At 46.0% G+C, this 15,704-nt stretch overlaps 1 protein-coding gene across 1 annotated transcript in view; it reads right to left on the reverse strand.

The window, feature by feature from the left end:
- Window positions 1–8,442: 8,442 nt before the first annotated feature.
- LOC311122745 (1-phosphatidylinositol 4,5-bisphosphate phosphodiesterase delta-1-like) overlaps window positions 8,443–15,704 on the reverse strand; it is a gene marked incomplete at both ends in the record, with an annotated part of 71,036 nt that continues 63,774 nt past the window's right edge. Inside the window, 4 exons of the mRNA XM_084197068.1 lie at window positions 8,443–8,559; window positions 8,955–9,111; window positions 11,770–11,937; window positions 14,069–14,221. Coding sequence (XP_084053194.1) covers window positions 8,443–8,559; window positions 8,955–9,111; window positions 11,770–11,937; window positions 14,069–14,221 — 595 coding nt within the window. The remainder of the gene's footprint in view (window positions 8,560–8,954; window positions 9,112–11,769; window positions 11,938–14,068; window positions 14,222–15,704) is intronic.

Raw genomic sequence — 15,704 nt, forward strand, 5'->3', positions numbered from 1 at the left:
GGAGGTCAGGATGATATCAGTGGTGTAGCCTACAGGAGGTCAGGATGATATCAGTGGTGTAGCCTACAGGAGGTCAGGATGATATCAGTGGTGTAGCCTACAGGAGGTAAAGATGATATCAATGGTGTAGCCTACAGGAGGTCAGGATGATATCAGTGGTGTAGCCTACCGGAGGTCAGGATGATATCAGTAGTGTAGCCTACAGGAGGTCAGGATGATATCAGTGGTGTAGCCTACGGGAGGTCAGGATGATATCAGTGGTGTAGCCTACAGGATGTAAGGATGATATCAGTGGTGTAGCCTATGGGAGGTAAGGATGATATCAGTGGTGTAGCCTACAGGAGGTCAGGATGATATCAGTGGTGTAGCCTACAGGAGGTCAGGATGATATCAGTGGTGTAGCCTAAAGGAGGTAAGGATGATATCAGTGGTGTAGCCTACAGGAGGTAAGGATGATATCAGTGGTGTAGCCTACAGGAGGTCACGATAATATCAGTGGTGTAGCCTACAGGAGGTCAGGATGATATCAGCGGTGTAGCCTACGGGAGGTCAGGATGATATCAGTGGTGTAGCCTACAGGAGGTCAGGATGATATCAGCGGTGTAGCCTACAGGAGGTCAGGATGATATCAGTGATGTAGCCTACAGGAGGTCAGGATGATATCAGTGGTTTAGCCTACAGGAGGTCAGGATGATATCAGTGGTTTAGCCTACAGGAGGTAAGGATGATATCAGTGGTGTAGCCTACAGGAGGTCAGGATAATATCAGTGGTGTAGTCTACAGGAGGTCAGGATGATATCAGTGGTGTAGCCTACAGGAAGTCAGGATGATATCAGTGGTGTAGCCTACAGGAGGTAAGGATGATATCAGTGGTGTAGCCTACAGGAGGTCAGGATGATATCAGTGGTGTAGCCTACGGGAGGTCAGGATGATATCAGTGGTGTAGCCTACGGGAGGTCAGGATGATATCAATGGTGTAGCCTACGGGAGGTAAGGATGATTTCAGTGGTGTAGCCTACAGGAGGTCAGGATGATATCAGTGGTGTAGCCTACCGGAGGTCAGGATGATATCAGTAGTGTAGCCTACAGGAGGTCAGGATGATATCAGTGGTGTAGCCTACGGGAGGTCAGGATGATATCAGTGGTGTAGCCTACAGGATGTAAGGATGATATCAGTGGTGTAGCATATGGGAGGTAAGGATGATATCAGTAGTGTAGCCTACAGGAGGTCAGGATGATATCAGTGGTGTAGCCTACGGGAGGTCAGGATGATATCAGTGGTGTAGCCTACAGGATGTAAGGATGATATCAGTGGTGTAGCATATGGGAGGTAAGGATGATATCAGTGGTGTAGCCTACAGGAGATAAGGATGATATCAGTGGTGTAGCCTACAGGAGGTCAGGATGATATCAGTGGGTGTAGCCTACAGGAGGTCAGGATGATATCAGTGGTGTAGCCTACAGGAGGTCAGGATGATATCAGTGGTGTAGCCTACAGGAGGTAAGGATGATATCAGTGGTGTAGCCTACAGGAGGTCAGGATGATATCAGTGGTGTAGCCTACGGGAGGTCAGGATGATATCAGTGGTGTAGCCTACGGGAGGTCAGGATGATATCAATGGTGTAGCCTACGGGAGGTAAGGATGATTTCAGTGGTGTAGCCTACAGGAGGTCAGGATGATATCAGTGGTGTAGCCTACAGGAGGTCAGGATGATATCAGTGGTGTAGCCTACAGGAGGTCAGGATGATATCAGTGGTGTAGCCTACAGGAGGTAAAGATGATATCAATGGTGTAGCCTACAGGAGGTCAGGATGATATCAGTGGTGTAGCCTACCGGAGGTCAGGATGATATCAGTAGTGTAGCCTACAGGAGGTCAGGATGATATCAGTGGTGTAGCCTACGGGAGGTCAGGATGATATCAGTGGTGTAGCCTACAGGATGTAAGGATGATATCAGTGGTGTAGCCTATGGGAGGTAAGGATGATATCAGTGGTGTAGCCTACAGGAGGTAAGGATGATATCAGTGGTGTAGCCTACAGGAGGTCAGGATGATATCAGTGGTGTAGCCTACAGGAGGTAAGGATGATATCAGTGGTGTAGCCTACAGGAGGTCAGGATGATATCAGTGGTGTAGCCTACAGGAGGTCACGATAATATCAGTGGTGTAGCCTACAGGAGGTCAGGATGATATCAGCGGTGTAGCCTACGGGAGGTCAGGATGATATCAGTGGTGTAGCCTACAGGAGGTCAGGATGATATCAGCGGTGTAGCCTACAGGAGGTCAGGATGATATCAGTGATGTAGCCTACAGGAGGTCAGGATGATATCAGTGGTGTAGCCTACAGGAGGTAAGGATGATATCAGTGGTTTAGCCTACAGGAGGTAAGGATGATATCAGTGGTGTAGCCTACAGGAGGTCAGGATGATATCAGTGGTGTAGTCTACAGGAGGTCAGGATGATATCAGTGGTGTAGCCTACAGGAAGTCAGGATGATATCAGTGGTGTAGCCTACAGGAGGTAAGGATGATATCAGTGGTGTAGCCTACAGGAGGTCAGGATGATATCAGTGGTGTAGCCTACGGGAGGTCAGGATGATATCAGTGGTGTAGCCTACGGGAGGTCAGGATGATATCAGTTGTGTAGCCTACGGGAGGTAAGGATGATTTCAGTGGTGTAGCCTACAGGAGGTCAGGATGATATCAGTGGTGTAGCCTACAGGAGGTCAGGATGATATCAGTGGTGTAGCCTACAGGAGGTCAGGATGATATCAGTGGTGTAGCCTACAGGAGGAAAAGATGATATCAATGGTGTAGCCTACAGGAGGTCAGGATGATATCAGTGGTGTAGCCTACCGGAGGTCAGGATGATATCAGTAGTGTAGCCTACAGGAGGTCAGGATGATATCAGTGGTGTAGCCTACGGGAGGTAAGGATGATATCAATGGTGTAGCCTACGGGAGGTAAGGATGATATCAGTGGTGTAGCCTACAGGAGGTCAGGATGATATCAGTGGTGTAGCCTACAGGAGGTCAGGATGATATCAGTGGTGTAGCCTACAGGAGGTCAGGATGATATCAGTGGTGTAGCCTACAGGAGGTCAGGATGATATCAGTGGTGTAGCCTACGGGAGGTCAGGATGATATCAGTGGTGTAGCCTACAGGATGTAAGGATGATATCAGTGGTGTAGCATATGGGAGGTAAGGATGATATCAGTGGTGTAGCCTACAGGAGGTCAGGATGATATCAGTGGTGTAGCCTACAGGAGGTCAGGATGATATCAGTGGTGTAGCCTACAGGAGGTAAGGATGATATCAGTGGTGTAGCCTACAGGAGGTCAGGATGATATCAGTGGTTGTGGTGGATGGCAATTTACACATGTATATGTGTATTTTAACCCAATAATGGTCGAATTGAAGAAGTGTGAATTACCTATCAATTCTTGTTTTTTCGACCAGGGGTGTATTCATTACGGAAACCGTTTACTGTTTAAGAAATAAGCTGAAGCGTTTATTGGAATGAGACTTGTCCTTGAGGCAGAACTTAGTGATTTCCTCTAGGTGGGCCAACAGAAAAGCCCAAATTGGCTATATTGTAAAGATTTCTGAAAATAAAGAAATAGCTTTTTGGTCTTAATTTAACGTTAGGGTTAGGCATCAGGGTTAGCGGCGTAGTTAAGGTTATGGTTAAGGATAGTTTTAAAATCAGAATGTATGACTTGGTGTCTGTGACAGCTACTAACTCTCTAATATGCCATTTAGCAGACGCTTTTATCCAAAGCCACTTACAGTCATGTGTGCATAAATTTTTACGTATGGGTGGTCCCGGGGGATCGAACCCACTACCCTGGTGTTACAAGCGCCGTGCTCTATCAGCTGAGCTACAGAGGACCGCTCTACACACACGTACATTATAATATTGTTGAATGGTGGTACTATACATTTTGTATTGTAGATACAGTTGAAGTCGGAAGTTTACATACACTTAGGTTGCAGTCATTAAAACTCGTTTTTCAACCACTCCACACATTTCACTATAGTTTCGGCAAGTCGGTTAGGACGTCTACTTTGTGAATGACACAAGTCATTTTCCCACGTTCATCTGTACAAACAATGGTACGCAAGTATAAACACCATGGGACCACGCAGCCGTCATACCGCTCAGGAAGGAGACGCGTTCTGTCTCCTAGAGATGAACGTACTTTGGTGCAAAAAGTGCAAATCAATCCCAGAACAACAGCAAAGGACTTTGAAGATGCTGGAGGAAACAGGTACAAAAGTATCTATATCCACAGTAAAACTAGTCCTATATCAACATAACCTGAAAGGCCGCTCAGCAAGGAAGAAGCCACTGCTCCAAAACCGCCATAAAAAAGCCAGACTACAGTTTGCAACTGCACATGGGAACAAAGAGCGTACTTTTTGGAGAAATGTCCTCTGGTCTGATGAAACAAATATAGAACTGTTTGGCCATAATGATCATTGTTATGTTTGGAGGAAAAAGGGGGTCGCTTGCAAGCCGAAGAACACCATCCCAACCGTGAAGCACGGGGGTGGCACCATCATGCTGTGGGGGTGCTTTGCTGCAGGAGGGACTGGTGCACTTCACAAAATAGATGGCATCATGAGGAAGGAAAATTATGTGGATATATTGAAGCAACATCTCAAGACATCAGTCAGGAAGTTCAAGCTTGGTCGCAAATGGGTCTTCCAAATGGACAATGACCCCAAGCATACTTCCAAAGTTGTGGCAAAATGGCTTAAGGACAACAAAGTCAAGGTATTGGAATGGCCATCACAAAGCCCTGACCTCAATCCTATAGAACATTTGTGGGCAGAACTGAAAAAGCGTGTGCGAGCAAGGAGGCCTACAAACCTGACTCAGTTACACCAGCTCTGTCAGGAGGAATGGGCCACAATTCACCCAACTTATCGTGGGAAGCTTGTGGAAGGCTACCTGAAACGTTTGACCCAAGTTAAACAATTTAAAGGCAATGCTACCAAATACTAATTGAGTGTATGTAAACTTCTGACCCACTGGGAATGTAATGAAATAAATAAAAGCTTAAATAAATCATTCTCTGTCACGCCCTGGCTCTGGGGACTATGTTATGTTGAGCCAGGGTGTGTAAGTCTATGTTTAATTTTCTATGTTGGGCTGAGTGACTCCCAATCAGAGGCAACGAGTGTCAGCTGGGTGTCTCTGATTGGGAGCCATATTTAACTGTTTGTCTTGCACTTTGTGTTTTGTGGTTTCTTGTTCCTTTTGGTTTGTGTATCAAAGGACTTCACGTTTCGTTCTTTGTTTTGATCATGTGATCTAGTAATAAATATAAATATGTTCACCCGCAACGCTGCGCCTTGGTCCTCTCTGTTCGACGATCGTGACAGAAGAAACCACCTTAACCAGACCAAGCAGCGTGTTCAGGAGCCATCGCTGGCAGATCTCCGTGGCAACCTCGACTGGATCAAGCAGCGTGACGAGGAGAGAGGATGGACGTGGGAGGAGATGATTGCGAGTCTGGCAAGAGGGAGGAGAGACCCCCAGGAAATCTTTAGGGGGGGGCTCACGACGTCGGGCCAGCAGGTGTACGGGTTGGAGCGGTGCAAAGCGTTGGCAGAGAAGGCCGCCAGGTTAGGGGGGCCACTGGGCACAGAGGAGAGGGAAAGTGTGGAGGCACGGCGAGAGGTACTGGGGTGTGTTACCAGTCCGGTCCGGCCCGTTCCTGATCCCTGCGTGGGGCCAGTGGTGTGTGTCCCCAGCCCAGCCCGGCCTGTTCCTGCCATTCCCACCAAGTCAGTGGTGCGCGTCGTCAGCCCGGCCCGGCCTGTTCCTGCCATTCCCACCAAGTCAGTGGTGCGCGTCGTCAGCCCAGCCCGGCCTGTTCCTGCCATTCCCACCAAGTCAGTGGTGTGCGTCGACAGCCCAGCCCGGCCTGTCCCTGCTCCACGCACAAAGCCTACGGTGTGCGTCGACAGCCCAGCCCGGCCCGTTCCTGCTCTCCGCACCAAGTCTGTGGTGCGCGTCGCCAGCCCAGTCCGGCCCATCCAAGCTTCCCGCACCAAGCCAGTGGTGTGCGTCGTCAGTCCGGCACGGCACGTTCCTGCTCTCCGCACCAAGTCTGTGGTGCGCGTCGCCAGCCCAGTCCAGCCCATCCAAGCTTCCCGCACCAAGCCAGTGGTGTGCGTCGTCAGCCCTGTCCGGCCCGTTCCAGCTCCCCGCACCGGGTCAGTGGTGCGCGTCGTCAGCCCGGTCCGGCTCATTCCTGCTCCCCGCACCAAGTCAGGGGTGCGCTTCGTCAGCCCGGTCCGGCCCGTTCCTCCTCCACGCATCAAGCCAGGGGTGTGCGTCGTCAGTCCAGCACAACCCGTGCCTGGGTCATGTCCGGAGCCGGATCCGCCGCCGAGGCGGAGTGCCCACCCGGTCCCTCCCCTGTTGTGGTTGTTTGGCGCGGCCGGAGTCCGCGCCTTTGGGGGGGGGTACTGTCACGCCCTGGCTCTGGGGACTATGTTATGTTGAGCCAGGGTGTGTAAGTCTATGTTTAATTTTCTATGTTGGGCTGAGTGACTCCCAATCAGAGGCAACGAGTGTCAGCTGGGTGTCTCTGATTGGGAGCCATATTTAACTGTTTGTCTTGCACTTTGTGTTTTGTGGTTTCTTGTTCCTTTTGGTTTGTGTATCAAAGGACTTCACGTTTCGTTCTTTGTTTTGATCATGTGATCTAGTAATAAATATAAATATGTTCACCCGCAACGCTGCGCCTTGGTCCTCTCTGTTCGACGATCGTGACATTCTCTCTACTATTATTCTGACATTTCACATTCTTAAACTAAAGTGGTGATCCTAACTGAACTAAGACAGGGAATATTTACTAGGATTAAATATCAGGAATTGTGTGTCTGAGTTTAAATGTATTTGGCTAAGGTGTATGTAGTGGTGTATTAATGTTATATGATGTACTGTTTTATCTTTTGTTTTATATGTAATGTAAGTGTCTTGATGTATTTGGACCCCAGGAAGAGTAGCTGCTGCCTTGGCAGGAACTAATGGGGATCCATAATAAACCCCAGGAAGAGTAGCTGCTGCCTTGACAGGAACTAATGGGGATCCATAATAAACCCCAGGAAGAGTATCTGCTGCCTCGGCAGGAACTAATGGGGATCCATAATAAACCCCAGGAAGAGTAGCTGCTGCCTTGGCAGGAACTAATGGGGATCCATAATAAACCCCAGGAAGAGTATCTGCTGCCTCGGCAAGAACTAATGGGGATCCATAATAAACCCCAGGAAGAGTAGCTGCTGCCTTGGCAGGAACTAATGGGGATCCATAATAAACCCCAGGAAGAGTAGCTGCTGCCTTGGCAGGAAGTAATGGGGATCCATAATAAACCCCAGGAAGAGTAGCTGCTGCCTTGGCAGGAACTAATGGGGATCCATAATAAACCCCAGGAAGAGTAGCTGCTGCCTTGACAGGAACTAATGGGGATCCATAATAAACCCCAGGAAGAGTATCTGCTGCCTCGGCAGGAACTAATGGGGATCCATAATAAACCCCAGGAAGAGTAGCTGCTGCCTTGGCAGGAACTAATGGGGATCCATAATAAACCCCAGGAAGAGTATCTGCTGCCTCGGCAGGAACTAATGGGGATCCATAATAAACCCCAGGAAGAGTAGCTGCTGCCTTGGCAGGACCTAATGGGGATCCATAATAAACCCAAGGAAGAGTAGCTGCTGCCTTGGCAGGAAGTAATGGGGATCCATAATAAACTCCAGGAAGAGTAGCTGCTGCCTTGGCAGGAACTAATGGGGATCCATAATAAACCCCAGGAAGAGTAGCTGCTGCCTTGACAGGAACTAATGGGGATCCATAATAAACCCCAGGAAGAGTATCTGCTGCCTCGGCAGGAACTAATGGGGATCCATAATAAACCCCAGGAAGAGTAGCTGCTGCCTTGGCAGGAACTAATGGGGATCCATAATAAACCCCAGGAAGAGTAGCTGCTGCCTTGGCAGGAACTAATGGGGATCCATAATAAACTCCAGGAAGAGTAGCTGCTGTCTTGACAGGAACTAATGAGGATCCATAATAAATACAAATACAAATAACCTGTTCCCCTTAAGAGGGAAATTAATAAGATTACGTTAAAATGTATATAGTAAGTATAAGCTGGAAGTAGAAGCCTAAGTGTTGTTGTTCACTAGGGGTTGGAAAGTAATAAAGAAAAAATATTTTTAAAAAGGATATGTATATATATGTATGTATATGCATTTATATGTATTTATGTGTATATATATTTGCGAGAAGAAAAAAAACATATGGGTGATTACGTTACTTAGTTTGGGTAATCCAAAAGTTACATTACTGATTACAATTTTGGACAGGTAACTACTAACTGTAACGGATTCCATTTAGAAAGTAACCAACCCTGGTAGTAGGTTTACCTGTCTGACAGCCTGCGTTCCACAGGGGAACAGGGTTGTAGTTGGAGGAGTCTGTTCTGGAGCCAGCTGGGTAAATACGGCTCAGCTTGGTCATGTTGTGGTGGATAAAGGCTTTCGCTTGGAGAGAGGTAAACCAGACAGGATAGTGGTGCAATCATTGTAAGAACTGTTTTCTAGAACATGCATAATGAAAGCTGTTTTCTAGAACATGCATAATGAAAGCTGTTTTCTAGAACATGCATAATGAAAGCTGTTTTCTAGAACATGCATAATGAAAGCTGTTTTCTAGAACATGCATAATGAAAGCTTGCTGTTATTCATTACATTTTTTTTTACATTTTAGACATTTAGCAGACGCTCTTATCCAGAGCGACTTACAGTTAGTGAGAGCATACATTTTTCATTCAGGCTTGCTGTTATCCAGGCTTGCTGTTATCCAGGCTTGACAGAAGAGAGGGATTTACCTGCTGTCTCAGCCAGGTGAACAGCCTTGACAGAAGAGAGGGATTTACCTGCTGTCTCAGCCAGGTTAACGGCCTTGCTCTCTTTGAAGGAGGACATCTCGTAGAAGGCCTGGTTGTGTTTGGCGTGATCGAATCCTGAGAAGTGGACACTCTTACAGTAGATCACCAAGTTAGACAGCTGCTTGGATAACTTCATCTTTGACTTCTGAAAAGCAATAAGACATCATCTGTATAATATCATGTGTATAATATCATGTGTATAATATCATATGTATAATATCATGTGTATAATATCATGTGTATAATATCATCTGTATAATATCATGTGTATAATATCATGTGTATAATATCATATGTATAATATCATGTGTATAATATCATGTGTATAATATCATGTGTATAATATCATCTGTATAATATCATGTGTATAATATCATGTGTATAATATCATATGTATAATATCATGTGTATAATATCATGTGTATAATATCATGTGTATAATGTCCATGTGTATAATATCATGTGTATAATATCATGTGTATAATATACTTTGGTGCGAGAAGTGCAAATAAATCCCAGAACAACAGCAAAGGACCTTGTGAAGATGCTGGAGGAAACAGGTACAAAAGTATCAATATCCACAGTAAAACGAGTCCTATGTCGACATAACCTGAAAGGCCGTTCAGCAAGGAAGAAGCCAATGCTCCAAAACCACCATTAAAAAAGCCAGACTACGGTTTGCAACTGCACATGGGGAATAAGATCGTACTTTTTGGAGAAATGTCCTCTGGTCTGATGAAACAAAAATAGAACTGTTTGGCCATAATGACCATTGTTATGTTTGGAGGAAAAAGGGTGTTGCTTGCAAGCCGAAGAACACCATCCCAACCGTGAAGCACTGGGGTGGCAGCATCATGCTGTGGGGGTGCTTTGCTGCAGGAGGGACTGGTGCACTTCACAAAATAGATGGCATCATGAGGAAGGAAAATTATGTGGATATATTGAAGCAACATCTCAAGACATCAGTCAGGAAGTTAAAGCTTGGTCGCAAATGGGTCTTCCAAATGGACAATGACCCCAAGCATACTTCCAAAGTTGTGGCAAAATGGCTTAAGGACAACAAAGTCAAGGTATTGGAGTGGCCATCACAAAGCCCTGACCTCAATCCTATAGAAAATGTGTGGGGAGAACTGAAAAAGCGTGTGCGAGCAAGGAGGCCTACAAACCTGACTCAGTTACACCAGCTCTGTCAGGAGGAATGGGCCAAAATTCACCCAACTTATTGTGGAAAGCTTGTGGAAGGCTACCTGAAACGTTTGACCCAAGTTAAACAATTTAAAGGCAATGCTACCAAATACTAATTGAGTGTATGTAAACTTCTGACCCACTGAGAATGTGATGAAAGAAATAAAAGCTGAAATAAATCATTCTCTCTACTATTATTCTGACATTTCACGTTCTTAAAATAAAGTGGTGATCCTAACTGACCTAAGACAGGGAATCTATACTAGGATTAAAGGTCAGGATTTGTGAAAAACTGAGTTTAAATGTATTTGGCTAAGGTGTATGTAAACTTCCGACTTCAACTGTACATATTACTTAAATTACCTGGACTAACCGGTGCTCCCGCACATTGACTCTGTACCGGTACCCCCTGTACATAGCCTCGCTACTGTTATTTTATTTTACTGCTGCTCTTTAATTATTTGCTATTTTTATTTTTTACTTATCTATTTTTAAAACTGCATTTTTGGTTAAGGTCTTCTAAGTAAGCATTTCACTGTAAGGTCTACACCTGTTGTATTCGGCGAATGTGGCAAATAAAATTGGATTTGATTTGATTTATATTCTAACCCCAACCCTTCCCTCCACATACACTGATACATCACACTCTCTTCTTTGAGCCCTCCCCTCTCTTTATTCATGTCTTGTTTAGTCTGATGTTTTGATTTGAGCCCTGTTTTGTTGTTTTTATATAATTGTTTTTATAATTGTAAAGCGACTTTGGGTCCTTGAAAAGCGCTATACAAGTCCCATGTATTATTATACTGCACTACTTTTGACCAAAGTCCTATGGGCCCTGGTAGTGCACTATATAGGGAATAGGGTGCCATTCTCTGGTCTAAAGTAGTGCACTATATAGGGAATAGGGTGCCATTCTCTGGTCTAAAGTAGTGCACTATATAGGGAATAGGGTACCATTCTCTGGTCTAAAGTAGTGCACTATATAGGGAATAGGGTGCCATTCTCTGGTCTAAAGTAGTGTACTATATAGGGAATAGGGTGCCATTCTCTGGTCTAAAGTAGTGCACTATATAGGGAATAGGGTGCCATTCTCTGGTCTAAAGTAGTGCACTATATAGGGAATAGGGTGCCATTCTCTGGTCTAAAGTAGTGCACTATATAGGGAATAGGGTGCCATTCTCTGGTCTAAAGTAGTGCACTATATAGGGAATAGGGTGCCATTCTCTGGTCTAAAGTAGTGCACTATATAGGGAATAGGGTGACATTCTCTGGTCTATAGTAGTGCACTATATAGGGAATAGGGCGCCATTCTCTGGTCTAAAGTAGTGCACTATATAGGGAATAGGGTACCATTCTCTGGTCTAAAGTAGTGCACTATATAGGGAATAGGGTGCCATTCTCTGGTCTAAAGTAGTGCACTATATAGGGAATAGGGTGCCATTCTCTGGTCTATAGTAGTGCACTATATCGGGAATAGGGTGCCATTCTCTGGTCTAAAGTAGTGCACTATATAGGGAATAGGGTGCCATTCTCTGGTCTAAAGTAGTGCACTATATAGGGAATAGGGTGCCATTTGGGACTCCATGTCTTTAACTACCACAGCAGTGTGTTACCATACCTTGGGTTTGGCCTTCTGTCCACTGGAGTCTGTCTTGGAGTCCTTGATCTCTGCAGCCTCGTCCTCCTCTGAGACGCTGTCGTTCTCTACTCCAGGACTGATGTTGCTGAAGACGGCATCCAGCTTGTTCAGACGTTTACCCTTGATGATGAACCGACCCTTCAGCTCCTACACAGAGACAGACAGATACACATTGTGTTGATGGAGATGCATCTATTATAGATATTCTAATGATCATTGTCAATGCAAATACAAACCAAATACCAGGACACCTTGTTTTTGTTGTTGTTTTTTACAAAGATTACCAGTGGAACCCCATCAACAGCCAATAAGAGGTGAGAGAAACCTTTTATGCAAAGTGTAAATTCCCCTTTCCACAATACCACAGCCATCCCATGCTATACATGGACAACACTGTCTAAATGGGGCTGTGGGACATCAACACTGTCTAAATGGGGCTGTGGGACATCACTAAAAGATGATTCCAGACTATTGTCTCAGCTCTCTTTGTGTTTTAATACTGTCGCCTGGACTCGCCTAACCCCTAGGGTTATCTGCACTGCTATTCTCCAAGGAGAGAGAGAGAGAGAGAGAGAGAGAGAGAGAGAGAGAGAGAGAGAGAGAGAGAGGGAGAGAGAGAGAGACAGAGAGAGAGAGAGAGAGAGAGAGAGAGAGAGAGAGAGAGAGAGAGAGAGAGAGAGAGAGAGAGAGGGAGAGAGAGAGAGAGAGAGAGAGAGAGAGAGAGAGAGAGAGAGAGAGAGAGAGAGAGAGAGAGAGAGAGAGAGAGAGAGAGAGAGAGAGAGAGAGAGAGAGAGAGACCTGGCTCTCAACAGAAGACAGGCTATGTGCACACTGCCCACAAAATGAGGTGGAAACTGAGCTGCACTTCCTAACATCCTGCCAAATGTATGACCATATTAGAGACACATATTTCCCTCAGATTACACAGACCCACAAAGAATTCAAAAGCAAATCCAATTTTGATAAAATCCCTTATCTACTGGGTGAAATACCACAGTGTGCCATCACAGCAGCAAGATTTGTGACCTGTTGCCACAAGAAAAGGGCAAGGGGTGAAGAACAAACACCATTGTAAATACAACACATATTTATGTTTATTTATTTTCCCATTTGTACTTTAACTATTTGCACATTGTTACAACACTGTATATAGACATAATATGACATTTTAAATGTCTCTATTCCTTTCGAACTTTTGTGAGTAATGTTTACTGTTCATTTGTATTATTTATTTCACTTTTGTTTATTATCTATTTCACTTGATTTGGCAATGAAACATATGTTTCCCATGCCAATAAAGCCCTTAAATTGAAAAATAAATTGAATTGAGAGAGAGAGAGAGAGAGAGAGAGAGAGAGAGAGAGAGAGAGAGAGAGAGAGAGAGAGAGAGAGAGAGAGAGAGAGAGAGAGAGAGAGAGAGAGGAAGAGAGAGAGATTAACTTAGTTTTCTCCAGCAACTTTCTCTGTGAGGAGAAAACAAATCATTACCGCTGTTAAAGGGAAATTCCATCACTTTTCAACAGTTTTTCTTACTTTTAATCCTACCATGTGATGACAGAAACTGTTAGCCTCATAGACAGACAGGTTCTAACAGACAGATACTGTTAGCCTCATAGAGAGACAGGTTCTAACAACCAGATACTGTTAGCCTCATAGACAGACAGGTTCTAACAACCAGATACTGTTAGCATCATAGACAGACAGGTTCTAACAACCAGATACTGTTAGCCTCATAGACAGACAGGTTCTAACAACCAGATACTGTTAGCCTCATAGAGAGACAGGCTCTAACAACCAGATACTGTTAGCAGGGAAATCACATTCCTTCTGGTAACACCCCAATCCTATCCCACTCAGTCAAAGAAGGTTTGTGCTTCTAGCACTGTTGGAGATAGAAGCACAAGCATTTCGCTACACCCGCAATAACATCTGCTAAGCACTTGTATGTGACAAATAACATTTGATTTGATTTGATGTTGGTGTTCTTCCTTAGCACACTCAGTACGGACTTAGAAACTTCAATCTGTCTAACATCCACAACTTATTCAGGCTGCCTCTTAGCTTTCATATTTAAAGTACTGGGTATGGAGCTCCAGGCTTTAACCACAGAGGGGTGAAAAACAAACAAGATTAGATGGATGGATGGATGGATGGATGGATGGATGGATGGATGGATGGTTCGATGGATGGGTGGATGGATGGATTGGTGGGTGGATGGGTGGGTGGGTGGGTGAATTGATGGATGTATGGGTGGATTGATTATCTGCTAGTCTTTGACCTGCGGTGAGGGGAAGGCAGTGGGCATCTGGTGCTCCAGGGGGGAGGTGAGCAGGGCGCTGCCCAGGATGGACCTCATGTGCTGGGCCATCAGCTTCTGCTGCTCCAGGGTGCAGTGGTTCTCCAGGGACAGGATCACTGGGTATTCTGATGTCTGGGGGACAGGAGGACAACAACACATCATTACCAGTCATGTCCATCTCTGGGGGACAGGAGGACAACAACACATCATTACCAGTCATGTCCATCTCTGGGGGACAGGAGGACAACAACACATCATTACCAGGCATGTCCATCTCTGGGGGTCAGGAGGACAACAACACATCATTACCAGTCATGTCCATCTCTGGGGGACAGGAGGACAACAACACATCATTACCAGGCATGTCCATCTCTGGGGGACAGGAGGACAACAACACATCATTACCAGGCATGTCCATCTCTGGGGGACAGGAGGACAACAACACATCATTACCAGTCATGTCCATCTCTGGGGGACAGGAGGACAACAACACATCATTACCAGGCATGTCCATCTCTGGGGGACAGGAGGACAACAACACATCATTACCAGTCATGTCCATCTCTGGGGGACAGGAGGACAACAACACATCATTACCAGTCATGTCCATCTCTGGGGGACAGGAGGACAACAACACATCATTACCAGGCATGTCCATCTCTGGGGGACAGGAGGACAACAACACATCATTACCAGTCATGTCCATCTCTACTGGTGATCACAGGGCTGGTTTGACTCTACTGGTGATCACAGGGCTGGTTTGACTCTACTGGTGATCACAGGGCTGGTTTGACTCTACTGGTGATCACAGGGCTGGTTTGACTCTACTGGTGATCACAGGGCTGGTTTGACTTTATGGTGAAACTTCACCTTGAAGGCATACTCCTTGAAGGGTTAGGGTCTGGGTTAGGGGTTAGGGGTTAGGGGTTAGACTGACTTTGAAGGCATACTCCTTGAAGGGTTAGGGTCTGGGTTAGGGGTTAGGGGTTAGGGTCAGGGTTAGACTGACCTTGACGGCATACTCCTTAATGGGTTAGGGTCAGGGGTTAGGGTTAGGGTTAGAGGTCATGGGTTAGGGGTTATGGGTTAGGGGTTAGGGTTAGGGTTACCTTGAAGGCGTACTCCTTGATGGGTTAGGGTTAGGGTCAGTGGTCAGGGGTTAGGGTCAGGGGTTAGGGTTAGGGTTAGAGGTCATGGGTTAGGGGTTATGGGTTAGGGGTTAGGGTTAGGGTTACCTTGAAGGCGTACTCCTTGATGGGTTAGGGTTAGGGTTAGGGGTTAGGGTCAGGGGTTAGGGTTAGGGGTTAGGGTTACCTTGAAGGCGTACTCCTTGATGGGTTAGGGTTAGGGTTAGGGGTTAGGGTCAGGGGTTAGGGTTAGGGGTTAGGGTTACCTTGAAGGCGTACTCCTTGATGGGTTAGGGTTAGGATCAGGGGTCAGGGTTAGGGGTTAGGGTCAGGGGTTAGGGGTTAGGGTTAGGGTTACCTTGAAGGCGTACTCCTTGATGGGTTAGGGTTAGGATCAGGGGTCAGGGGTTAGGGTTAGGGGTTAGGGTTACCTTGAAGGCATACTCCTTGATGGGTTAGGGTTAGGATCAGGGGTTAGGGGTTAGGGT

Source organism: Coregonus lavaretus (genome assembly GCF_964263955.1).
Source record: "Coregonus lavaretus genome assembly, contig: HAP1_SCAFFOLD_966, whole genome shotgun sequence".
NCBI lineage: Eukaryota > Metazoa > Chordata > Actinopteri > Salmoniformes > Salmonidae > Coregonus > Coregonus lavaretus.